Source organism: Choloepus didactylus, chromosome 3 (genome assembly GCF_015220235.1).
Source record: "Choloepus didactylus isolate mChoDid1 chromosome 3, mChoDid1.pri, whole genome shotgun sequence".
NCBI lineage: Eukaryota > Metazoa > Chordata > Mammalia > Pilosa > Megalonychidae > Choloepus > Choloepus didactylus.
In genome coordinates this window covers 3,283,295-3,309,282 of record NC_051309.1, presented here as the reverse complement: position 1 = coordinate 3,309,282, position 25,988 = coordinate 3,283,295, and the positions used below count along the sequence as shown (strand labels likewise).

Sequence of the window (25,988 nt, the reverse complement as noted above, 5' to 3'; positions counted from 1 at the left end):
GGCGCCCTCCCCGGACAGCCTGCACATGCGCCTTGTTCCGGTGGCTTCCTGCCCGCCCCCACCCACCCGGCCATGGAAGGGCACCAGGAAGGCAGGCGTTTTCTCGGGGCCACTGCTGTATCCCCAGAGCCAGCGACACTGCCTACCACACAGCAGACACACAATGAATCCTTGTGGGATGAAAAGAAATGGGAAGAAATGAGCTCAAAAGTAATAGCCACTGGTTTGTGATAGGTAACTAACAAAGAGAGCTTCTCCCCTTCCATCAAAGCCAGGCCACCGGGGGTGGGAAAAGTGGTCCAGGTGGTGGCACGTGGGCCCGGGGCCAACTTGAGGATTCTGGCTAATTCTGGGTGTGGACAGGTGTCTTCCCTTGGGGGACCTCTCTCCTCACCGGGACACGGGAGTAGTGATGTCAACCTGGAAGGGCTCTTAACAAAATTAAGAACAATATTTTCAGCACCCAGACCAGTCCCGGCACACGACAGGCCTGTCAGCTCAAGGCATCTATCAAGACCACAACCCCTGGAAGATGGTGCAAGAAAACACATCTGGGCAGAAAGAAAAATCTTCCTATCGAAGAAGGACCTATCCTAGTTCAGAATATTTAAGAGTGATTAAATATTGTTTTATGCTTAATTTCATATAAAATTGGTTCATGAAATGAGACTCAGCTGTTTTCTGAAAAGAGACTAATAACCTTGACACCACTCTTCCTTTCTATGGCATCTTTTGAGGAAGCAAACGATGAATTTCACTCTGCTTTGTTCTAATAGATCAGAAAACCCGTGAAGTCATTTTCCCTGAACACATCTGCCAAACTTTACCAACTGCCCTCCTGGGCTGCCCTGAAATAAAATCCCATTAACACAAGTATCAGCAGGTCAGAGTTGGGCTGACATCTCAAGGAGCACAACTGAGCTTCTGTTCCTTGCTGCAAGAACGCAGAGCGGGCGGACCGCACTGGAGACCGACAAGCTAACTACTTTCTTTTAACCGCCAGTGAGAACAAGTGGGGTGAGACAGGAGCTGCATTTCCAAACCACTATAGAACTTGACCCACCATCCTGCAGATGGACTTAGTGTTCTTGGAAAACTTCCACGAGTACTTCTCGTCATCCTCCCTCACTCTCCGGTTGATCTCCTCCCGTTTCACCTTCTCTTTGAATTTTCTGAACGGAGAATGTCCCTGAATCATTTCATAGATCAGACAGCCAAGTCCCCACCAATCAGGACCAAACGTATACGGTTCGTTATTGAGCACTTCCGGAGCTACATAACAAATACAGGAAATGAAATTACGTTACATTAAATTACGGTTTTAAATTTTCTTGTAATTAGTACCAAATAACACAGTGTAAACTGATGTTTGTTATGATAGGACTGGAACTTGAAAACATGACACTAAGCAAAAGAAGCCAGACACAAAAGGCCACATGGCGTGTGGTTCCATTTATATGAAATGCCCAGAAGAGACAAATCCACAGAGGCGGGGCCTGCAGGGGAGGGGGATGGGGAGCTACTGCTAATGGCGACAGGTTTTTTTTTGGGGGGGGATCCAAATGTTCTGAATTTACTAGAAACCACTGAGCTGTACATCTTGAAAGGGTAGATTTCATGGTAAGTGAACTATATCTCAATAAAGCTGTTGTTTGTGGGGATGAAACGAGCTGCTGCTGAGTGTACTGGTGTGGGGTGACGGTGTTACAGCGCGGCCCTGCCCCTGGGGTGAGCATGTCCTCAAACACGCTGAGCCCTGGGCTCCCAAGTGCTCTGGCCATCTGTTGTCAGTCAAAAACCCCAGAAGCTGCAACACAGAAAGAGCAGGCTGTGGGGTCTTCACGCAGGACCCTGCAGAGGCCCTCAGGGGCCCCGGCTGGAGGCACCCCAGGGTCGGGCTGGCGCTGCCTGGTGCTTCCTAACAGAGCCCCAGGCCAGGCTATGTGGGCCCCAGAGCTCCGGGTTGCCAGCAGGGGGTGGCACGGCCCGGTGAGGGGGCTGCAGCCTCACCCGGGCTCTGCCATGGACCTGCTTCTCCTCACCTGGAGGTGTGGGGTGGACTAGAGGTCCCGAAGCAGGTGCGCCCCTCCACCCAGTTCAAGACGTCAAAGCACGTTTTGTACCCTTAGCAAAGGTGCATGTTGGGCCCGCTCTCCGGGTGCGCACATATTTTACTTTCTCTGTGTTCTCAGGCACACCGGCAGAGAGAGAGAGCGAGCGGCTGAAGTGACTTGCACATACCCATGTAGCCGATCGTCCCGACTCTTCCTTGGACCGTCCCCCTTTCTGGGACCTCAACAGCTAAACCGAGATCCGAAATCCGGACATGTCCTGTTCATGTTCAAACACAATACAAAAATCAGAGTGACAAGTACTGACACTCTAACAGCAATTTAAAAATGGGGAAAAAACATTTTAAAACCATGGATGGAAATATGACCACTTCATGCTCTGAAACGTTTACATTTAAAAATCACATTTAACTTTTCTACCATTAGCAAAACATCATACAGTTCACTCAGTTTCACTAAGATCAGGAAATGAGATTTATACCTGGCTATTGGTAAGAAACTCTTTCATCACAACCACTTGAAAAGTTAGAAGCATTGTGTTAATTATTTCATTTCCATGTAACTACCAGGTACATCAATAAAAATATAATGAGTTCTAAAACACATACACACCACCAGTCAGAATACCAATAGGCTTATGTATAGAGACAAGAATAGACAAATAATATGGATTTTTCCTCTTAAGAACAAATGTTAACAGAGTCCAGGAAATGATAAACAAAAAATTGAGGTGCCTCACTTAAATACATCATGGGTTAAAGTCTTGAATATAAGGTGACTTAAATATCTGTTGAATCCCTTATGTATGAAAATAACGTATTACAGAAAATGTCCTTTTGAGAGAATAGAAAGATAAACCTGAAGTGGACACCTGTTCAGCACTTAGTGGATGCTTAGTAAGTAGCTAATGAAGAAACAAATTAACCCATAAATATCTGCTGATCACCTACAATATCCCCATGAGTCTGGGCCCTGGACGGTGGTAGAGGAGCTCACGATGCACCTGGACAGAGGGACGGCCTCTGCCTCGGCTTGCACAGAAGGGGTGGCTGGGGTTAGGAGCTGAGCCCCAGAGCCAGACAGTCCGGGATGGAGGCCCAGCGTTAACACAGATGGACTTCCTCAACACAGCTTTAACGTATTTTATGTTTAAACAGAAGACTATGTGTTGTTACTTCTTTAAGTATCACTGTCTTATTTTTCAGTACCGATTCCCACCTCAGAGACTGACAAAAAACCCCAAGTGCGAGAAGCCGGTCCGCGGAGGACGTGCGCAGGAACAGGGGCGCACACGGGGCAGGTGGGGGCACACGGCAGGTCTCCAACCCCACAGCGCAAGGCGGCAACAGCCAGCGATACTGCACGTGCATTTACCTTTAACCTCACGCTCCCACTTCAAGGAAGCTGTCTCAAGGACACACTAAAAAAAATAAGAATGGGCATGTACACAAGGTTCTTCGTGGCAGCACCACCCGGAACCCATCTGGAGCCCGGCCGAATGAAGCAGGCATGTCCACAGGCAGCTGTGCCGGAGCTGGGTGGGACGGAGGATGGTCTGTCTCCGCCTGGCGTCCTGGAGGGAGCGCGGCTACAGAGTGAGTAAACAAGGCTGAGCGGAGAGAGGCACACACGGCCTGTGCTACCTTCCCATCCAAGAAGGAGATGGGGAGCCAGCATTACATCTGCCCACATATGTACAGTAATGAGGAAAAGGACAGTTGAAACAATTACTCACAGGAGGAGGGGACAGGGATGAAGCGAGATATCACTGAATGAGCCTTACTTTGTGTTTCAACTTTGGAATATATAAATGCTTTGCATAATTATAAAATTAAATTAAAAAATTTAAAATCACTAAAAATTGAAAACAAAATAAGGAAGAAGGGCCTAACTGTGTACCAAGCTGGTGGCTTAATCACACAGAAGTGAAGTGTTAGGGGACTTTAAACAGAGTAACTGGACAGTACAAGCATAGGACCAAAGGAACTGCAAAGAAATCATAAACTGTTTTCAGAAATCTTACTGACTGTTAATTCTGAAACTATTATATATATATAGTAGATAAAAAATAAGTTAATTATCTTAATGTCACTGGAAACTATCAGTTTTCAGAATTAAGAGAAAAAAACACAAAGGGAAACAAGAAGCTAAACATGAATTGGAAATAGCAATATGAATCCATGATGAATATTTTCTTTACCCAAAACAAAACAAAACAAAACAAAACACAATTTTTCCTGTGTCTGCTGCAAAGTCCTCAGAAGAGTGACACGCAGTAGCAATGAACACCATCGACTTGTGTGGCCTCAGGACAGAACCTTCCATACACAGAACTAGGCCTTTTTGAGGCAATGGTTGATTCCAAGCCCTAGTCAGCAAGATATTCTAGAACACCCTGTTACAGCAGAGAACAAGGACGCTAACAGAGAGCACTGGGGTCCTGCTGGCCAAAGTGGGACAACCTGAACATCAGAAAAAATGATGGTTCCAATGGATTAAAACATATTAAATGTGTTAAAATCCACACATTCATGACACCAAAATAGAGCAAAATAAAACAAAACAACAATCTCACTGATCATCTTTGGAGGATGATAGAGAACCAATGTAATATTCTGAAAAGTGGAAATTAAGGGGATACTGAAGCATTTCACTGGCTTTTCCTGAACTAAAAGATAAACAAATTGCTGAAGGCCAAGTTCTTTTTTTCCCATATGAATTCCAACAAGTAACTGCAAGAATGACAGAATTAGAATATCATTGTTTTACAACCGCAAGGGCATAATGTATCTAGGTATTGATTATTAATCCATAAAGTGAACGGGGAGTGAGTAATGGACGATGGACCAGACTTAGGACATCGGAAACCACCAATCAATCTTCACACCATAAAAGCGAGATGTTCCGATGTCACGTGCCTCCTAGTGAAATACAACAGGAAACAGTGTGAAATACGCTGACCCCAGAACCACACAGGTGGCTGCTGGCCTCTAAAGCTAACCACTGGTTTACAGGAAGAACAACGGACCCAGCCGAAGCCACAAAATGAGGAGTCCTGCAGGACAAATGACCAGGTTTCATGAATAAGTAAACAAGTTCTTGCCTCTGGGTAGAAGATGTAGACAGTCAGCCAATGTTATTGCTAACTGCAGAGGAAAAGCGTACAAGTTATAGAAAACGGTATTTCTAAAGGCTCCAGACAGCCGCGGAAGCAGCAAGGACTGAAATTCCAGCGAGTGCAGAACCACAGGGGCAGGCTCATGATGGCAGCAGGTGCTTCCGTAGAAGTGTTTGTGAGGTCCACACAAACAAGACGCCGGTGTCTGGGAGGGGGCCCAAAGCTAAGACCCTACAGCACTGTTCACCTGGGGCTCCTGCAAGAGGCTGAACCCCTGGAAGACTGCAGGGATGTTGGCATCCGTGGGGCACTGGAGGGACAAACTCGGAGACCGGAGGGGCCTCAAACACTGAGCTGATCTCCTTCTCAGGACGTCTGCCAATTTTGAAGCCACAGAGCTGGGCCGAGCTCCGAAGGATGGAACTGAGCATGCTGTGGTTGTCCAGGGCTGAGGGGATCAGGCCTGCTGGGCCCCTAACCAGAAACCCTGGACGGAAAGGCCTAGGAATGGGGGAAGACAACTCTAACAAGGCTGACAAAAGAAATAGAAAATCTCAATGGTGAGATTTTTTTTTTGTTATATATAAAACAAAACATGTGGCTTCAACAGTGGATTCTTAAAAACATTTAGAGAGAAATGATACCAAACTTAAACCATCTTTTCCAAAGAAGGAAAAGAGAAGGCGCATTTCTCAATTCTTTTCATAATGTCGGCATTACAGACCGCGCTCCCTCGTGAACAGGCATGCCGAAATCCTAAACAAAGCACCAGCAAACAGAGTCTAACAGTATATGTAAAACACCTCATGCCCAAGCTGGATTTATTTCAGTAACGAAAAGTTAGTTTAACATTAGAAAATTAATTGGTGAATTTGCTAAATTGACAGGAAAAAAAAAATCATACGATCATCTTGATAGAAAAAACATTGGCAAAATTCAACACCCATTCATTATTTTTTAAAAAAGGAAAATTCCTGAATCTGATAAAGAATTTCTATGAAAATACTATGGCAAATTTCATACTTAATGCTGACATTGAAAAGTTACCCCTGAGATCAAGGAGAAGAAAAGGTTGCCCAGCATCGTCACTTCTATTTAGCTTTGTTCTGAAAGTCCATTCAGTGTCGTGAGGCAAGAACAAGAAATACAAGCCACACAAATTGGAAAGTCAGGCACAAAACCGTCATCTTCAGATGGCATGATGGTAGATGTAGAAAATCCAAAAAAATCCATAAACTTTTAGACTTATCAATTGAATTTAACAGTTACTAGATATTTTGAAATACCAACAACAAACAGAAAATGAAATTTTACCAATACCATTAAAAAATCAATAACAAAAATGTGTGCAACCATTTCAATGAAAACAACAAAGCTATACTGAGAGAAATTAAAGGATACCCAAATGCATGGAGGTAAATACTGTGTTCATAAACTGAAAGACTCAGTAATGTTAGGGTGTTAATACTCCGCAAATTATTCCATAGATTATGCACAATTCCAGTAAAAATTCCAGCAGGCTGGGGTTTGTTTTTGTGGAAGCTGACAAGTTAATTATAAAAATTCATACAGAAATGAAAAGGTCCAAGAATTGCTACGGCAATCTTTTCTTTTTTTTTTTTTTAGGTTTGTTCAATTTATTGAATACTGAAACTTGGCCAATTAAGCCTTGTGGATTGAAGGTTAACAAAAATAACTAAAATTATGACATTCAATAAATGACTTAGCACTAAAGGTTATAAAATATATAAAATTTAAGAAAGTATTGTAAGGGTTGGAAAATATTTGAATATAGTTGCTGATCATTCAGAGGGAGCCAAGAGAAGATTCAGCACTATAAGGAATTTCATTGATATTAAGAGAAATTCTGAATTTATGGAGACCACAAGTCACCTAATGACTTGTAGTTGGAAGAACTGGATGTAGTTTCTTATGTCATATCATGACCTAGAAAGGAGTATCATTTAGCTAGTGTTTGCTGCAACAAATGAAAGATCACCCCAATAATTTCCTTGCTGGCTTGGAATATCATCTCAGAATATATTGATATTTAATGTCACCCAACTCATTTTCCTGAATGTTTTCTTATTTCAGCCCATCTTGCACACAACTGCCAGATTAATGTTAATTATTTGTTTTCTGTTATGACTAAGGCAATCTTGAAGAACGTAACCCTGGAGGGCTTAGCTGTAGCACTGGTGCGAGGATAAAAAGACCAACGAGACAGCACCAAGTCCAGAGAGAGAGCCACACACCTCCAGATGGCTGAGTTATGACAAAAGAGGCCCCCCGAGAGTCGGCGAGATGGAAGGTCTTCTCAGTGAATGGTGACGGGTCAGCTGGTTACACAGAAGAAACAGTGTATCTTAAACTTCCTACTACACACACAAGTTAATTCCAGAAGGACTGCAGAAGCACATGGAGAAAATAAAACAATGTTTTTAGAAGAAAACAGAATATTTTTGTGATGAAGGAGTAAGCAAAGATTTCTTAAGCAAAACACCAAAAGCACTAAACTTAATGGGAAAATAGTTCATAAACTGGAATGTATGAAAATTAAGAATATCTGTTTTCCGGGAGGGGAAAAAAAAAGACTATCTGGCACATCTGCTTCCAGCCAAGAAGGAGTAACTGACACAAAACTTGTCCTTCCACCATGAATGGCCTCCACAGAGCAGAGTGGTCTTGCTAAGTTAAGGAGAGAGAAGTCGGGATTTGGGAAAGATGAGTCAGCTATGACTGTGGGGGGTAAAAGCTCTGCAGAAAAGGGAGCTGTGCAGAGAAAGATTTACAAATATCTGCACAGGGTTCTCCCTGAGTTCACTTAAAAATATCTACCTACCTACCTACATACATACATATATAAGCAAGCAAACAAATCTGAATAAGTAATATATTCACATGCACAAGAAATAAGACCATATAAAAAGGCGTCATTATCAGGGTAAAGCCTGCCTCTCCCCACCCCATCAGTAAGAAGAGTGTCTTGCGATTCTTCCTTTATATTTCCTTTGCATATACAGGCACAGAAAAACATGCATCATTGTTTCCCTTTCCCCCACAAAAGGTAGCGCCTGACCCACTCCCACGCCTCACTTTTCCCCACGGGGACGGCCCGCCTTCCTGCGTCCCCACTCAGTGCCACTTCTTCTTGGCAGCGTGGCACGGACGCGTGCACCACAGGCCGAGGGCTGGGCGCCAGGGACGCGCTCCGGGCAAGCTGCCTCCTGACCCTCAGTTTCTTTCTTCCCCACTAGGATGCTTCATGCGTAATCAGGTAACAAGCACGAGCCTTTGCAAAAGGCATAAGAGGAGTCTATGAATTCAGAGTATCCCTTTTGGAAAAAATACACCTAACGTCAACTGTGGACTCAGTTAATAGTGCTATTTTAACATTCTCTCATCAGTTGTAGAAAGGGGACCTCACTAATGCAAAGTGTCAATGGAGGGGTATACGGGAACACTGTATTTTTTACATGATTTTTCTGTAAACCTACAACTCCTCTAATTAAAGTAATAATAATAGACTCTCTCACTAAATGCTGGCTACTATTGCTAAAAAAGTACAATTATAAAAGTGTGCTATCGTCAATTGTAACAAAGGCTCCACACCAGTGTTAGGTGTTGGTGTATGGGTGCTGTATGGTAATCCTGTATTTTACGCATGATTGTTTTGCAAACTCACAACTTTTCTAATAAAAAAAAATTAAAAAAGGATCCCTGTTTGCCTTTGGGACTCTGGGCACCTGATGGGCACGTCTTGTTGCTGTGACAGCTGTCCTCTGCCTGGGTGGGAGTCATCTGGGCCTTGTCTTGTGCTCTTTCTACTAGACTTTAAGAGCCTTCTTAAACTGTTCAGAAAAATCACTTGGAAAAAGTTTTCTCCCACTCCTGCTCAAAAGGCCACTCCTCACACTTGGCCGTGGAGGCAGAGCAGCTGTTCTTGTGTTCTCTGTGCAGTTATCACCCAGTGGAAGCCAGAGCTGGGGGTGCACCCATGCTGGGGACGGGAGCCACCCTCGGGCCATTTCCTGTCCCAGGTCAAGAGGACAGCACCAGGGGCAGCAGGCCAGTGTCTGGGAGGGCACGGAAGTGAAAATGCAAGGAATAAACAAGATGTGGGCGAGCGGCCACAACGAGGAAAGAGAAACTGCTCTTACTTTGCGTTCACTCTAATATGCTTCTCAAACTCAATTATTAACTGAAAATCATGACCACCCTTACTTCTTGCTTAAGCACAGGGGAAGGGCAATGTTCTCTATACATGATTTTTTAGAGAACACATCCACACAGTTTCTTCTTCTTTTACTTCTATTCTGCGTCAGCTGGCTAAGTCTACCTCAGCTGCCCGCAGCCAAGCCCCTTTTAACAAACTCTATGCTTTTCAACGTGCAGGGCTGGCTCTCACTCACCATGGTCGTCGAGGAGAATGTTCTCAGGCTTTAAGTCCCTACAAGGAAAAACAACAACAAGAAGCTCAGTTACTCAGCGCCCAACAGAAATAACCACTAGGTGTCCCTAGGACTATGGGCAGAAGAAAAACCACCCTTTGTGGCTCAAATTTGAGCACTGCAAGCATGTTCTCACAGAGCTTGAATCATCACATGGCTTAAATTCAGCAGGACAAGGATTCTACAAAATTCATTTCAGCAAACAAGTTGCAGATGACGACAGTGTAAAATGGAAGGCTCTGCATGGTTACACCGATTTAATTGCAGACACTCAATTGAAGACACTGGTTAAATGTACAGCACATTGGGAAGTGCTTAGTGAGCTTGGCTCAGTTTCTCTTACTGTTAATACATTTTTTAAAATTTCAACAACAGAAGATTTCCCATAATAGAAGAACTCAGTTTTGGGGTCAGACAGATGTGGCTTTGACTCCTGGCTCTGTCACTTCTCGGGTGCATGGCCGTAGCCTCGGTGTCCTCACCTGTAAAGCCAAGGGACCAACACCCCATCACTTCCCGGGCTCAGTGCAGGGTGTGGCCGGGATCGTGCCCACAGCAGGAAGCATGGAATAAACAGTAAAGGTAGGAGGATGCCACAAACATCTAATACATGCAAACCATTAAAGACTAAAGTATTTTAAATTTAATATATCAAAGCACTTATTTGTCTTTTCCCCTCAGGAGAAAAAAGTTACTTTTCAAAGGATTTACAATGAACTCTGATTTCAGGTTTGGTCCTATCACAATGCCCATCTTCACTGAGAAGCACCCCTCAATCTGCAGACAGGTCACTAGAACCTACCGAGGAGGGCTTAGAAGCCAGCAAAACAGAACCTTAACCCCTGAAATAATGGGGAAGGGGGCAACGATGGAATCAGAAAGAGGATGATCTTGGAACCTCCTTAAAGAGACAGCTCTCTTGAGCAACCAAATGCAAACTGAAGTGAGCACTCACCAGCAGACCCCAGACTCATGTTCTGTTATAAACATCTGTGGTTGAGCTCATGTGTCCCCCTGGCTGGGCGATGGTGCCCAGTCGATAAGTCAAGCAAACACTGGCCCGACTGCTGCTGTGGGGGGATCTCGAGGATTTGGACCCCTGGCCAGGTGACTGTACCTGTGGGACGTCTCGGCCAACAGTCCACAGCCTTCAAGGAGAAGTGATGATTTCAGGGGTCAGGGAGAATTTCTGTCTCTCCTCTGAATAGCCAGCCTTCGTTGAGTTTCCAACTTGAGCCCTGCCCTAGAGAATTCAGAATTGCCAACGCCACGGTCCCATGAGCCAACACCTACAAGCAATCTCCTAATATTTACATGCGTACATTCTGTCGGTTCTGTATCTCTGGAGAACTCTGACTAATCCAACATCCTCCCAGAAACAACATCCCCAGAAAGAGAGGAGAAATTATTCTCTTTGAAAATCTCATCAAGTTATCCACACAGAAACGTTTTCTGGTTTGATGCTCGTGCCCTGTTAATAATCAGCGGCAGTGGGGCGGGGCACAGCCTCCCGCCATCTGTGTTGTTGCGTTTTCGAGCCACATGTACCTGCTCCCCATATTATCTAGGTGGGGTGATGAGTATTTTTGTTTTTTCCTTTATTCTTTTTCTGTATTAAAAAATCCTAAAAAAAGTTATTAAAAACTAAGCAACCCTTCTAGCCTCTACAAGCTTCCTTGACTATGCAGTCACATACTCAACAGTCAACAGCACACCTGCCCCCCCACCTCACTTTAAAGGCCCCGTGGGACCGCTGGAAACTGCACTGCTCGATGTGTGGTCCAAAGACGGGCAACACTGGGCATCGCCGTGCAAGTGTTCTCTTAAACGTTCTTCAACTAAGGAAACCTGACTTGCTGGGCTCAGGGCACAACGCGAAGGCCCCAGTAAACCAGTGGCCCCGTTCCCACCACACTGACCTGCCTCAGAGAGCTGTCACAAAACAGGTTTGTCAGCGACTAATGTTTTTAGAGAACCAGATTCTAAGAGGCAGAAATTTCTAACCTAGACTAACAGTTCTTATAAACGGTAAAATCTGCCATTCTTATTTTAAATAAATGAAGTTCCATGTTTCAAAAATGGTAGAAAACAAGAGAGACTATGGCTCAAAGCATCTGTCCTCAACTGTAATTACACGTCCTCATGTATGTGTCTGTGTCAAGTGCTCACATGCACACTAGATTGTGAGCGGCTGAGTGTGGGCTCCAGGTCTGCTCAGCTCCCCAGTCACCCCCAGCCCGTGGTGCAGCACATGTAGACGTCTGGGCTCAACATGTATTTCTGGAATGAATGAATGAACCCTTCAGCTACTGCTAAGCCTAATATGGTAGCAACAGCCAGTACTGTCTACCGGCCTGTGCAGCCCAGTTCCCAAATGAAAAAGTTATCGGTCCAGACTGTTCCCTTCTCACCATTCTTCTCCTGCACACCAACTCCCTTCTCTTCCTCACAGTGAGGAAGATGCCTCCTGCTTGTCAAGCCACAATTCATTCACTAGAAGAGATCCAATGCACAGCTAAACATCCATTTCCCTTAGTAAAATTTCTAACAATATTGTCTCTTAATTACTTCCACTGTAGCATCCCAGACGGGTGAAAGTTTCATAATTTGCACCTTATTTCATAAAGGAAGAGTCAAGCTTCTTGGGAACTATAACAATCCAACAAACATGACAAGAAAAAGTTCGAATGTTTCCTTGTGTTACGGAGAAGAGTGAGGTATAAAGAAAAGATCACTAGCCTGTATCCACCACTCTCCTCGTACAATGTTGAGAAGAGGCAATGACCTAACGTACATTCAAGTGCTCTGAAAACGCTCTTACGGACGAGCACTGTTAGTGTGAGCCGCCGGCCACCACAGGGAGGGGCACAGGCCTGAGCGCGGGGCCTCGGCATCTCCATTCAGGGGCGATCTGCAGAAACCTGGGGTCGGAGACGTTCCACTCAGCCGTCCACTACTCCTGAACAAAAGGGCTGTGTCCTTTCTCCTACAGCACAGGAGGCAGATGGCTTTGGTTTTACATAATTTTATATCTTAAAAAATCCAAACTCTTCCCTGAAATCAGCCTAATCACTCTGATTCACACCACTCTATCGCACTCCATAATGTTGCTCTTTCAGAACTAAAAGGTTTCATAATCCTTCACAAAGCTTCCTGTCTGCTCACTCCTCACTTCCATGAGTAGCACAAAGCATCCAAATCCACTTCTTCATGGAAGATGCCATGATTTTCAAGTGTAGTGTCAGAAAAACTCCCAGCCATTGTAACAGACCATCTAAAGTTACTTCAGGACAAGTAAACTACCATTCAGCATTTACTAAATCACAAATAATCAGCCTGGAATCCACAATCACAGTATGTTTCTAGATATTTTTTTCAAAGAATGCACAAAGTTGACACGGTGGAGATACATCTTGATCAAGTTCTGGATTAGAAACTTTATTTTCCACCAAAAGCAAAATAATTGATTTAATGGTTAAGATATACAGCAAAATTTAACTCCCAGTCTGAGAACTGGCCTTGCAACCTTAAGAAAGCCACACAAACAGAAATTGCAAAACAATTCCAGATCTAAATAAGACAGGAATAAATGAAAACCTATTAAGAAATTATGACCACCACCTTTTTAAAGATAAAAGAATTACAATAATGGGCTTGATCTTCTATTATACAAATTCTAAATTTTGCCTCCAACAGTGACATCAAAGACAACAGACTGGAGGGGGGGAGGGATATGTGACATGGATCTCACATTCCCAAATTGCTTTTTCTCCATATTTGCACTGTATATATCTACAAACAGCAGTTATCTGGCTGATTTTTTAACTGCTGATTTTTCTAGTCTGTTTCAGAAGACTCAAAAGGGTGCATGGATGAAAGTTTTGAATAATCTATCCAAAAGTTCTTCTTCATGAAGCACCAACAGAAGCAGCATGATTCTAGCTGGGCAAACAAAACAAAACAAAACAGGAGCTTCCTGTCTTTATTCACAGAGAACATGATTCTATACAGAGAATATCCTAAAGAACCCACAGCCAAACTACTAAAACTAACAAAATATTTCAGCAAGGACACAAGACTGTTACATTAAAGTTAACTGTAATTCTACATACTAGAAACAAACAACCTGAAAATGAAAGTGAGAAAACAGCTGCATTCAAAACAGCATCAAAGAGAATAAAACACCTAAGAAAAATTTAACGAAAGGAGTACAAAATGTGTACACTGAATACTACAAGACACTGCTGACAGAAATTAAAGGAGACCTAAATACAAAAGAAAAGGCATCCCCATGCTCGAAGATCAGAAGGTTGACTACAGTTGACATTCACTGTAATCCCTAGCAAAAAAAAAAAAAAAAAAATTTAGCAAAAATTGACAAGTTTATCCTAAAGGTCATATGGAAATGCCAAGGTCCTAGAATAGCCAAAACAATTTTGAAAAAGAAGAACAAAGTTGGAGGACTTTAAACTTCCCAATTTCAAAAGTAACTACAAAGATTGAGGCAGTATGATCTGCTATAAACACAGACACAGAGGTCAATGGAGCAGAACTGAGAGTCCAGAAATCAACTCTCACATAGATAGTCAAGTGACTTTTGACAAAATGATCATCTAATGGGGAATTCATAGTATTTTTTTCCCACAAACGGTACTGGAATATAGAACCTTATCTCACACCGTACTCAAAAACCAACTGAAATGGATCATTAACCTAAATGTTAGAGACAAAACTATAAAACTCATAAAAGATAACTTAGGCAAAGATTTCTTGGATATGACACTGAAAGTGTGATCGATAAGGAAAAACTGATAAATTGGACTTCACTAAATAAAATCTTTATGCTTTTCAAAAGACACCATTAAGAAAATGAAGACAAGCCACTAAGAGAAAATATTTGCAAATTATGTATCTGGTAAAGGGCTCATATCCAGATATATAAAGAATTCCTAGAACTCAATAATAAGACAAATAACCCAATTTAAGAATGGGGAAATATTTGACTATTGCATTTCATAAAGGAAGATATAAGAGTGGCCAATGAGCACATGAAAAGATACTCAACATGAGGCACTAGGGAAAAGAAAACTAAAACCACAATGAGTTACCACTTGATAGCCACTAGGATGGATATGATAAAAAGGACAGGAGATAGCAAGTGTCGACACAGATGTGGTGGGAAAGAAAAACAGTGCAGTCACTGGAAAAGTCTGGTACAACCAAGAAATGTCCACTCCTAGGTATTCACCAAGAGAAATGACCACACATGGCCCCACAAACACTTACACATGAATGTTCAGAGCAGCATGATTTATAATATCCAAAAAATGAAAACAACCCAAATGTCCATCAACTGGTGAATGGATAAACAAATGTGGTATGTTCTATAAAGGAATAATATTCAGCCACAAGTGAGAAACTACTGATACCTGCTACAACCTGGATGAACTCCAAAACCATTATGCCAAAGACCACATATTGTTTGATGGCATCTTTATGAAAGATCAGAATAGGGAAATCTATAGTGACAGAAAGTGGATTAGTGTTTACTGGGGACTGGGTGTGGGAAGAGAACACATATGGGAACAAGGGGTCTTTTTAGGGTAAGGGGAATGTTCTAAAATTGAATAGTGGTGAGGGCTGCACCCTGTAAACTTACTAAGAATCATGTATTTGTACACTTAAAATGAGCAAATCTTATGGTATGTAAATTATACCTCAGTAAAACTATTCAAAGAAAGTTTAAAATTCTGTTTTATCCCTGCCGTTCCGCTCCCCCCGCACCCACAGACGGAGCCGACAGACCACGTCTGCACCTGCACTCTGCCACCGAGGAAAGGGTGCCCGTGGGCGGATGACTTACCCCTTCCTGGCTTCCGTGGGTGTGATACCACCTGTCAGGACACACAGTGTATGTTCCGCTAAAAGAACAAACGAGTGCACGACTGCTTTCTATGAGAATCTGAAAACTCGGGACGCCTTCAGATCCTGAAGCCTCAGTTCTGACAACGACGCCCTCTTCTATTTAATGTATGTTTATAAGAGTGTGTTTTATACAAGTACTTGTGACCCTGAATGGTTAGCACTGATTTCCCGACACCTGCTCCATCAGACTCTGTGGGAACTTTTTGGCTGGCACGGAATGAGGAGGCTCGGTTCTGACAGGCACAGCCCACGAGGAAGTGCGGGTTTCTCACTTGGTTTCCTAAAGCAATCAGTGATCTGATTTCAGTTGACAGAACCATGATTTGGGAGGCAACTCCCTCTCTTCATACACATGTTGACAGCAACTGTGAGCTCCTTTGGGCAATGAAGGAGTGGCACCTTCTAAGAAAAGTGTGTGCCCCCTGGTTTTCCATAGCCCCTCTGGCCGAGCTCAGTGGTGCCTCCCAGGCAGGTGTCATCCTTTATCTCTGCATTTGTGATGAGAGGAGAGCACTGTGGTACAGGAGAGTCCCCTGGCTAAGAGGGCCCTCCCCTTGGGGATTCTCTAGTACGGTACAACCTCTTTATTAACTATATAATGAGAAAGTAAATGACTGGCAGGGCAAGATTTTAATCTCTGTGTAAGTTCTTAGAGCCCTAGGCTGAAATATTAAATGAGATCAGGATTCGGACTTTTAAAAGCTGTAATGGCATGCGCTTCCTCTAAAGCCTTGCCAATATTATCTCATGAATCTTCGAGGCAGCCTAGCAGAGGTGTGGGGCCTGGGCTTGCCCCGACCCCTGCCCTTCACCACTGGGGGCCTGGGCAGCTGCACCCACTCCTCCGCGCCTCATGTTCCCTATCTGTAAGATGGAGAGAGTCACAGCGGCTCCTCCTTTGCATGGTGATTAAGAGGCCAGTGAGGTAGTGCAGGAAAGCACTGTGGGCAGTGCCAGGCCGTGGTCGATGGGCAGCACGCAGACCTCAGCTCGCAGCAGCTGCAGGTGCAGTAAAAAGACGGCAGAGTCAGACACATCTCTGTCCAAACCCAGCTCCTGTGCCTGCAGCAACACGTCCCTACTGCATGTTCTGACCCGTGGCAATACCCACCTCTTGGGACTGTGGAGGGCGTTCAGAGGCCGTAAGTGGGGGCACCAGGATGAAGACCCAAAGACTCCTCAGGGTCTTTTGAAAGCCAGCAGTTGCGCCTTTGGCATTTACCTTAAAAGAGAAGTTATGGTAGAAATCTGGCTTTTTAGCCTTGTGGGGCAGGACTCCCAGATGTGGCACTTCCCCAATGCGATCTCCATTTTAAACGGGGTGTGTGCAGAAGCAGCATGTATACAGTATTGACCCAGATACGGAGGCCAAACCTTGGGAACATGACAGGCACAGGGCACTGGGCATCTCCAAACCCTTGCCCACTTATTTTCTGTTTTGCTTTCTTTGGTTGTTTCTATAATTGCTAGAGAACGCAAGGACATTGAAAACATTTTAAAAAGTCAAGCCTTTAAAATTTTCAACCTTTTGGCCATATATCCATGTGCATACATATTGCACATAGTTATACAAAAATAATTCTACTCTTAAAAGAAATCATATTATCCAAACACAAGAAAGCAAAATATGACCTCCACCAAGGGGCTGAAGGACACGGGAAGGTTGTTGTTCTGCCCGGTGCTGGCTCGAGGCTACAGGCTAGCCTGGAAAAATGCTTTTACATGAAAAGAAAATACAACCAAGAAACTCAAGTGCTGTTTAATAAAGAATTGGCGATTCCTGGATGCTAGTATGACAACATTCAGATGGTGTCAGCACACTCTAGCTAAAGCTGACTGGAGTCTGTTCCTAGCTAAAGCATTTTAGCTAATCTGGTTTTACAGAAATTAGTTCCTAACTTAATTTTGAAAAGATATTTGAAATCCCAAGGTGACAGTTTCCTTTTAGACTTTTGCACAAACAACAGGAAATAGAAACGTCACATGAGAGTTGGAGAGTGAAAGTATTTAGCTGGCTTTAAAAATACATACACATATATACATAGACATGTATGTGTGTGTACTTGTTTTGTTTTCTTATCGTTTTTTTTGAATGAAAGGCTGACTTCTTAGGTCAAGAAGTGTTTTTTCTCTGAGAAGCAGAGTTCTCTGAAGACTCTCCCTCGCCACACTTGATCCATTTCACGTGCTTCCTCTTCGTTAACTATTTCAGACAAAGCCGTGTTACGGTAAAGGTATCTGAGGGAATGACGCAAACCACTATAACCCTAAAATCACAAAACACAAGGAATTAACACAATGTTTATCCCAGCAGCCAAGAGTGGGCCTCGGACTGGCTCCAAGCCTGCGTCAGGGCGTGACGAGAACATCTGACCCCCTGGAGTTCTCCCGGGCCACACAGAGCCACCCTCTGCAACTCCTTTAGAGAGTTCTTGTTGTTATGTTGTTTTAGAAATTTTATCTTCACAAATAGCACAGGACTATGGAGAAAAAAAGATGAAATACTCCAGTAGAATTACACCTGGAAGAGAAGGCCCTCTATGACTATGGCTTTTTACTAATCTTTCACCTTTTCCTCAAGTAAGTAACAGATGTGAAGAGGCACAGCTTGGGGCCTGGCAGGCAGGGGAAGCCAGCGCACGCTCCTCTCCTCCTCTCTCCGTGCAGACGCCGGCTGAGCTGGGCTCCTCTCCCCTCCTCAGCACACACAGGCGAGGGAGGCACAGGTCTCCCGGGAGAACCTCCCCCTGCCTCTCCCTTCCCGCGTCCGGACGGTCTTTCAGCGCGGCGGGGAGGCCCCGACTCCTCCAGGAGGCCTCTCTCAGCACTGCTCCTGGACAGGATGTCAGGAGTTTATTGGGATCAGTTGCCCACGAAACGCCAGGATCCGTTCAGGGGAATCACAGAGCACAGCTTCGGCCTCCGTGCTTCAGGCGGGTGGCCCGGGGGAAGGTGGGGTCAGCCCGTCACAGGCCATCTCCCAGGGCAGCCTGCGGAGCTGAGACCGAGGGGCCCTGAGACCCAGGATTCCTACTGCTCGCGAAGGCTTACGGCTCTGCCTAAGTGCCTCATATGCAAGTCCCCCTTCCTGGCACCTGGTTACACAAAAGTCATCAGGTGGCAATCCAGAAAAAACGGCAGGACAGAGGGAGCTTGTCCTTGGAGACCCCCGAGGGGTGCTTTCACAGGGCCTTCGATTACGAAGGGGAGGGGCGCCACTAGAGGCTGCAAGCCACGGCCATTCGCTCAACTACTGCTTCGGAACTGCGACTTCAGTGGAAGACAAGCCACAGGAGCTCCCACTCATTGCAGGATGACCCTCACCTGTCACCAGGTCAGCCTCGAGTACAAACAGGAGTCCGAGGTTAAAAGCTGAGCAAATGGAAATCTTCTAGCCATTCCCAGCACAACATCCTAAGACTGGGAGTAAACAGAGACGGCTTTACTGAAATGAACTGCATTCGATCCTTGACACGAGTCTTCTCAAGTGGAACAGGAGGCAAGTCTCCCGCCGCTCTGCCGTCCACAAGTCACAGTCTGTAACTGCAGTGAGAGGTCTCAATTCAGAAGGGCACCTCTGTTTCCAGAGGACTCGCTCTCAGGAAGCACCCTTTGCTCAACCTCAAGGCAGGCCCCATTGCCAGGCCCGGTGTTCTGGTCCACAAGAGACATTTCACTCGGCCATGGGCTACAAAAGCTAAAGTCAAAGGTCCATCAGAATTGGGAGGAAGACAGAGGACTTCTCAGCTGCTGACAGCCCAGGACAGGGTAGAGAGGGAAACAGCTGTACTACTGTGTCACCAGCTAGCGCAGGACAGTGTACAAAGCACTCCAAGGACATCAAAGAGGGGAAAGGAAAGAGGATGTTGCTGTGCACGTTTTAAAAGATGAGCAGCAGTTTCTCGGGATGACAGGAAGAAGGGCTGCAGCAAGGAAAGGCAGCCAATGGGCAACAGCGCATGCAGGGCAAAGAGAGAGGGAGCGTGCGAAGCTCCAGGAACTGCATGGTACACATTCAAGGGCCAAGAGGAGCCACCTGGGGAGCAGCAGGACACAAGTGCAGATGTGAGAACCATATCGTAGAGGGCTGCAACAGCCTGGCTCTTAGGGTGACAGGCAACAGCACAACAGGATCAGATCTGCACGTCAGAAAGACCAGGCGGCCACCCCATGGAATCAAGGCCAGGGTGAGACTGGGGTTAGGAGGCCAGCTGAGGAGATTCCACCTGCAAGCCGAACTACAAAGACACAGAAGCAAGACAGTGACCCAGAAAATGAACTAAGATCTGGTGCTCAAATGACTGTAGACAATGAAGGCAAGGGATACACGACAGTCTTTCTGGAATTTAGGAGAAAGGGAGAGGCAGGCGAGCAGACAAGGCCAGGAATACGAGAGAATGACCTGCATAGACACAGTAGGGGAACCCACGGAAGGGAAGGAATCAAACTGCACAGGTGCACAGGTGACCGAGAGAGAATCAGAACCCAGAGACGCCACCATCTCATCAGCAGGTGGAGGGGCTGTTTCCTCCTAAAATCAAATTACAGGTTACACTAAACTTATTCTAACCATTGAGCTTAACTTTATTGTATTTATTGAATTCTAAGATGCAAAAATATCAAAAGAAATAAAATGATTTTAAGACTTTTAATTGATATACTATTTTTGGGGGACACAGTGGATATCTTCAGCAGAGCAGTCAAAACATCTAAAAATCTTGGAAATGGGCTCTTTTCATGCTTCCATGAGCAGCACCACCTTTATTTGATCAAATTAACAACAAAAATGCAAATTTTTGCTTTAAAAAGACAGTTTACTAAATGTTATAGAAAAATTAATCTTAACCTTGAAGACATAATGCTGAGTAAAATAAGCCACACACAAACGGACAGATATTGTATGATCTCACTAATATAAACCACCTAGAAAACGTAAACTCAGAGACTTAAAATGTAGAATATGGAGGAACTAGGGATAGACAGAAGCTAGCGAAGGGGTAATGGTTACCTGTTATGTATAGATTTGCTAACGAGGTTGATCTTAAACGTTTGGGAATGGATAGAGATGATGGTAGTTCATTATTGGGATTATAAGTAATAGTGCCTATTGAAGGTGAATATGATTGAAAGGGGTTGTCTAAAGTCATGTATTTTACTGATTAATACTACAAATATAAATAAGCTCTTCTATGAACTACCTCAAATGTATGACACTTGTACAAAGGGTTAATAATGGAGTGGTATATGGAAAAAGTACCTAGTGCACGCTATGGACTATATTTAACAGTAATACCTTACTAATACCCCACCAGTACTAGGGGTAAATAATTGGGGGGGGGGGGAGATAAGAGGGTGTTTTGGGTTTTCTTTTTTGTGTGGCTGTGTCGATCTGTTATTTTTCTCTTTGGAGCAATGAAGATTGTCTAAAATTCAGAGTGAGGATCATTGTACAAATAAGTGAGGACACTGCAAGACATTGATTGTATATACTTTGGATAGAATATATGGTACGTGAATATATCTCAACAAAAACTGCAGATTCAAAAAAAAAAAAACAAACAAACAGGAAAAAAAAGGTTAATCTTAGTAGAGAAGTGAACATGGAAAGCAAGGCCTGCCTCTGCCTGGCCACATTTCCCACAGTGGAGGTGACCGTGCCTGCAGGAATCGCTACCAAGTGGCCTCACCAGCTGCCCTCCTGCCCGGCCTGTCAAGCGGCCACCGTGAGCCATGCGGAGGCCCCCGGCTCTGTGGCACCAAGCTCTGAGGCTCACGGGCATTGTCGGTTAGCCCCATTCTTACCTGTACACGATTCTTTCCCTCTGTAAATCTTCCAAGCCACAGCACACCTCTGCAGCATAGAAAACAGCTCTCCGCTCATCAAAGCCAGGACTGCCCATGTCGTAAATGTGAAACTTCAAATCCCCTCCATTCATAATGGTTAACACCAAGCACAAGGCGTCTTTGGTTTCATACGTGTAGGCTAAACTAACCTAAAGACAACAGCATCGTAAAAAGACAAAACACAAAAAACCTGCTCATTCACTTGTAGTTTTTTCTATTTGCTAACAATATTCAAATAATCTGCATTAGATTTATAATTAGAATACAAATACTATATGCTTCAGGGCTTTTCCTATTTGCTAACAATATTCAAATAATCTGCATTAGATTTATAATTAGAATATGAATACCATATGCAGCAAGTGCTTCTCGGGCCTTCACCTATCGGCAGAACCACTCTAGAAAAGGACATCAGCCCCATGTGTCAAGCAATGCTGTACAACACACGATCTTTCAGTATAACAGCTGTGTGTTGAAAGGAGAGAATTTTCTACATCTACGTTTATTAAGCGAGCAGGCGGCAAAACTTCCTGGGTCCGTGATTCAACCCTACGCTCTGACCTCGTGGTGCCAGCACTCCCTTCTGAGGAAGCCCCGCACACAGCATGCCGTGTCTGCCACCTCCAGCAGTAAAAGGAGGTCCTGCCTCCCCACTTCCTTGCAATGTGTTTAATTTTCGCCACGCTGGTGGTGGCACAGTGCTATCTCATTACGGTCTTAATTTGCATTTTCTATATATGCAAATATATGGGGCACTTCTTATACTTCTTCATATGCTTACTAGCCATTTGGATATCCTTCTGTGAAGTGCCTGTTCAAGGTTTTTGCCCATTTTTATATTGGTCTCCATGTCAACTTACACACACATACGCATACACATGATGTGCTGGGATTGCATTTAACCTGTAGACCAATCTGGGGAGAACTGACATTTTCACGACATTGAGTCTCCCATCCATGAACATGGAATCCCTTCATTTATTTAGGCCTTCTTCAGCTTCTTGCAGTAACATTTTATAGTTGTCAGTGTACAAGTCTCGCACATTTTTGTTATTTTTTCCCCAAATTTTAATGTTTTTTTTTTTGTTTGTTTTTTTAAATTCAGTTTTATTGAAATACATTCACACATCATACAATCATCCATGATATGCAATCCACTGTCCACAGTATGATAACATAGTTATGCGTTCATCACCACAATCTATCTCTGAACATTTTCCTTACATCAGAAAGAACCAGAACAAGAATAAAAAATAAAAGTGAAAAAAAAACACCCAAATCATCCCCCCATCCCACCCCATTTGTCCTTTAGTTTTTATCCCCATTCCTCCACTCATCCATACACTAGATAAAGGGGGTGTGATCCACAAGGTCTTCAAAATCACACTGTCACCCCTTGTAATCTACATTATTATATAATTGTCTTCAGGAGTCCAGGCTGCTGGGTTGGAGTTTGGTAGTGTCAGGTATTTACTTCTAGCTATTCCAATACATTAAAGCCTAAGAGGTGTTATCTATATAGTGCATAAGAATGTCCACCAGAGTGACCTCTCGACTCCATTTGGAATCTCTCAGCCACTGAAACCATTTTGTCTCATTTTGCATCCCCCTTTTGGTCAAGAAGATACTCTCAGTCCCACGATGCCGGGTCTACATTCATCCCCGGGAGTCATACTCTGCGTTGCCAGGGAGATTTACACCCCTGGGAGTTGGGTCCCACGTAGGGGGGAGGGCAGCGAGTTCACCTGTCGAGATGGCTCAGTTAGAGAGAGAGAGGGCCACATCTGAGCAACAAAGAGGTACTCAGGGGGAGACTCTTAGGCACCATTACATACAACTTTAGACTCTCCTTTGTGGTAATGAGCTTCATAAGGGCAAGGTCCCATGCTCAAGGGCTCAGCACATCAAACCACCAGTCTCAATGTTTGTGACAACATACGCTAGGGGATCAGCATCTCAAAGTTTAGAGATAGGCCTTACAATTCAGGGATAGAGTTAACTGCTGTAAGAGCTTACAATCTAGGTACTATTACAATTATTGTGTCCATGTTAGGCTATGTTCTAAGATTCAATTCTGAGTTTACACATTTTAATGTTTTTTTGATGCTATTGTAAATAGCATCATTAAAATTTTTCATTTCCTAATTGTGGCTGGTATCGTACCTAATAACTTGGTTATATTCTCAATCAGCTACCTGGAAAGTGTAGGGTTGCCTACATAGACAGTCACATTGTCTGAAAATAAGGACCATTTTACCTCTTTTGCTTCCCCTTTCCTTACACCATTTATTCTTATTTTCTTGCCTCATGCACCAGCTAGAACCTCCAAAATAATGTTGATTAGAAATGGTGACAGCAAGTATTGTGGTCTTACCCAGATTTCAGGGAGTGAGATTCTAATAGCTCACCGTTAAGTATGATGCGTGCTGGACATTTATTAGGGAGGTTCCCTTCTATTCTTAGTTTGCTTAGAGTTTTTACTCATGAATGGGTGTTGGATTTTATCAAATGCTTTTTCTACTGTTATTAGTGTAGTTTTTCTCCTTTAATCTGCTAATATGATAAGTTATGCTAATTGATTTTCTTTTCTGGAATAAACACTACTTGGTCATGATGTATGAATAAAGAGAAAGAGTGCCAGCTGCAGGTAGAGACAGGGACTGCTGAGAATGGAGGAAGAGGAAGCAGGGAATCTCCAAGAAATGACGTGTCTATGGAGGTCCCCACATCACTGTGGTGACTGGCTAGGCATGTAACAGACAACTAAGCAGCAAGGAATTTCTTGCTAGTCCTCCCCCACCTCACTGGCATGAATTAAGGATGCCCTACTCTCTCCCCTCCATTTAACAAACGCTGCGATCGTATCGGCTCCCTCGCCCAGGCCAGGCCCTCCCAAGGCCCGGGGACTCCGGCTCGCAGGCAGCGGCAGGGGTCAGGGCCGGTGACAGATGCTCAGTGAAGGAACGCCAGGAACGGGTCAGAGGACTTCGGACAAGAGTCTGTGGGGAGCTGAGATGAAGAACAAGAAGGGAAGAGCGGAGGAGGCTCCCAGGCCCCAAGGCAGGGTGGCAGGGTCCCGTTGGCTGGAGCAGGGTCTGCCTTTATTCCTCGTGGGGTGGGAAGCCAGTGGAGAGCCGCGGTCAGGAGAGTGAGCGGATCCGGCTTCAGTCTTCAAGAGCACCCTGTGACCTCCCCGTGGAGAGCGGACTGTAAAGGGGCGTGCGGAGGCAGGGAGAGAGACCAAAAGGCTTTTGTTTCAAGGCAGTTGCACAAAAATGTTGAAAAGAACTTCAAGAAGGGCCCATTTTACTAAAGATGTTCATGTGGTTGTACGTGTGGCATCTCACACACACAGATCCGTGCTACTAAATTGAGATGAAGGCTGAGGAGGTATATTGTTTAGAACTTTTGTCCCCAGCACTAAGGAGCTGACCCAAGTACTGAGAAATAAATAACTTGGAGGAAATAACTCTACACATCATTTAATAAATTACCTTTCACATTCTCCCTTCAACCAGACTTCATATTCCACTAGACACTGTCAGAAATATACTATTAGATGGAGAGAAACCGGGTCTGGAGATGAAAACCACACGCACAATGTGCGGTCTAAAGCTTTGAAGTTGTCCTTGTCCCTGTCCCTGGGACAGCCATCCTTACCCAAAAGAGTGAAGGTGGGATTTGAGGCTCTGTACAGTCGGGATCCTCTAATTAAGAGCCCAGCAGCAAACCTGCCACGGGTCAGACAGGAGACGAGAAGGAAAAGACCCCACGGCCAAAGAGAAGGCCCATGTGCGAAGAAGGCTGGAGGGGCGTCATGGAGCACATCCAGCCCGAGTGCCTCCGAGGGCCGGGGACTCGCGGGCAGGAGGTCCATGTTGGGGACTCAGCAGGAGGCTGCCGCCCAGGGAGATGAGGGCCCAGACGGAGGTCTGGCTGTCACGTCCGCAGGCAGCATCAAGCCGGCAGCACTCCAAGCTTGAAGGCGTGAGGCCTATGTGACAGACATGGGTGAGGGTGGGCCACAGACTGATAACAAATCAGTAGCTGGAAGCAGGACGACAGTTTTATGTTTATATCCAGCAAGGTTTGAAGAAGAAGGCTGTTACCAAAACCAAAACTGTTCCCAGTACATCACCCATGCATGAACAAGACAGCAAAATCCCACATGAACTAAGAAACACACCAAACAACTTCCAGGAATGAAAGTGAGCTTAGCAGGGGGGCTTCTGACCAAAGCGCTACTTCCCAAGCAACCGGCAACGAAGACGAGAAGATACTTACTACAAATCTACTGTGCACTTTCTCTAAGAGTCTTTTTTCATTTAGAACCAGAGCTTCACATTTCTTCTTCTTTATTCTTTTTTTTTCTAGCTTTTTACAGGCGTACATTTTTCCTGTAGCTCGTACTCGGCAGGCACATACCTAGTAGAAGAAAGAAGAGGTTCCTAGACATGCAACATTTCATAGACCACAAATAGAAAACTATTTCCTCTAGGACATGCCCCTCTGGTAAAGATCAGCAAGAGCCTCTGAAGAGTCAAGACCACCTCAGTCGTGGATGAACTCAAGCCTCCG

The 25,988-nt window shown here is 44.5% G+C and overlaps 1 protein-coding gene across 1 annotated transcript in view; it reads right to left on the bottom strand.

Annotated features, from left to right (window-relative positions):
* Positions 1–25,988, bottom strand: part of GRK4 (G protein-coupled receptor kinase 4) — a 60,411-nt gene that overhangs the window by 18,440 nt on the left and 15,983 nt on the right. Inside the window, exons 6-10 of the mRNA XM_037829299.1 lie at positions 25,695–25,835; positions 21,369–21,559; positions 9,603–9,640; positions 2,242–2,331; positions 1,064–1,272 (exon numbers count right to left, since the gene is read on the bottom strand). Coding sequence (XP_037685227.1) covers positions 1,064–1,272; positions 2,242–2,331; positions 9,603–9,640; positions 21,369–21,559; positions 25,695–25,835 — 669 coding nt within the window. The remainder of the gene's footprint in view (positions 1–1,063; positions 1,273–2,241; positions 2,332–9,602; positions 9,641–21,368; positions 21,560–25,694; positions 25,836–25,988) is intronic.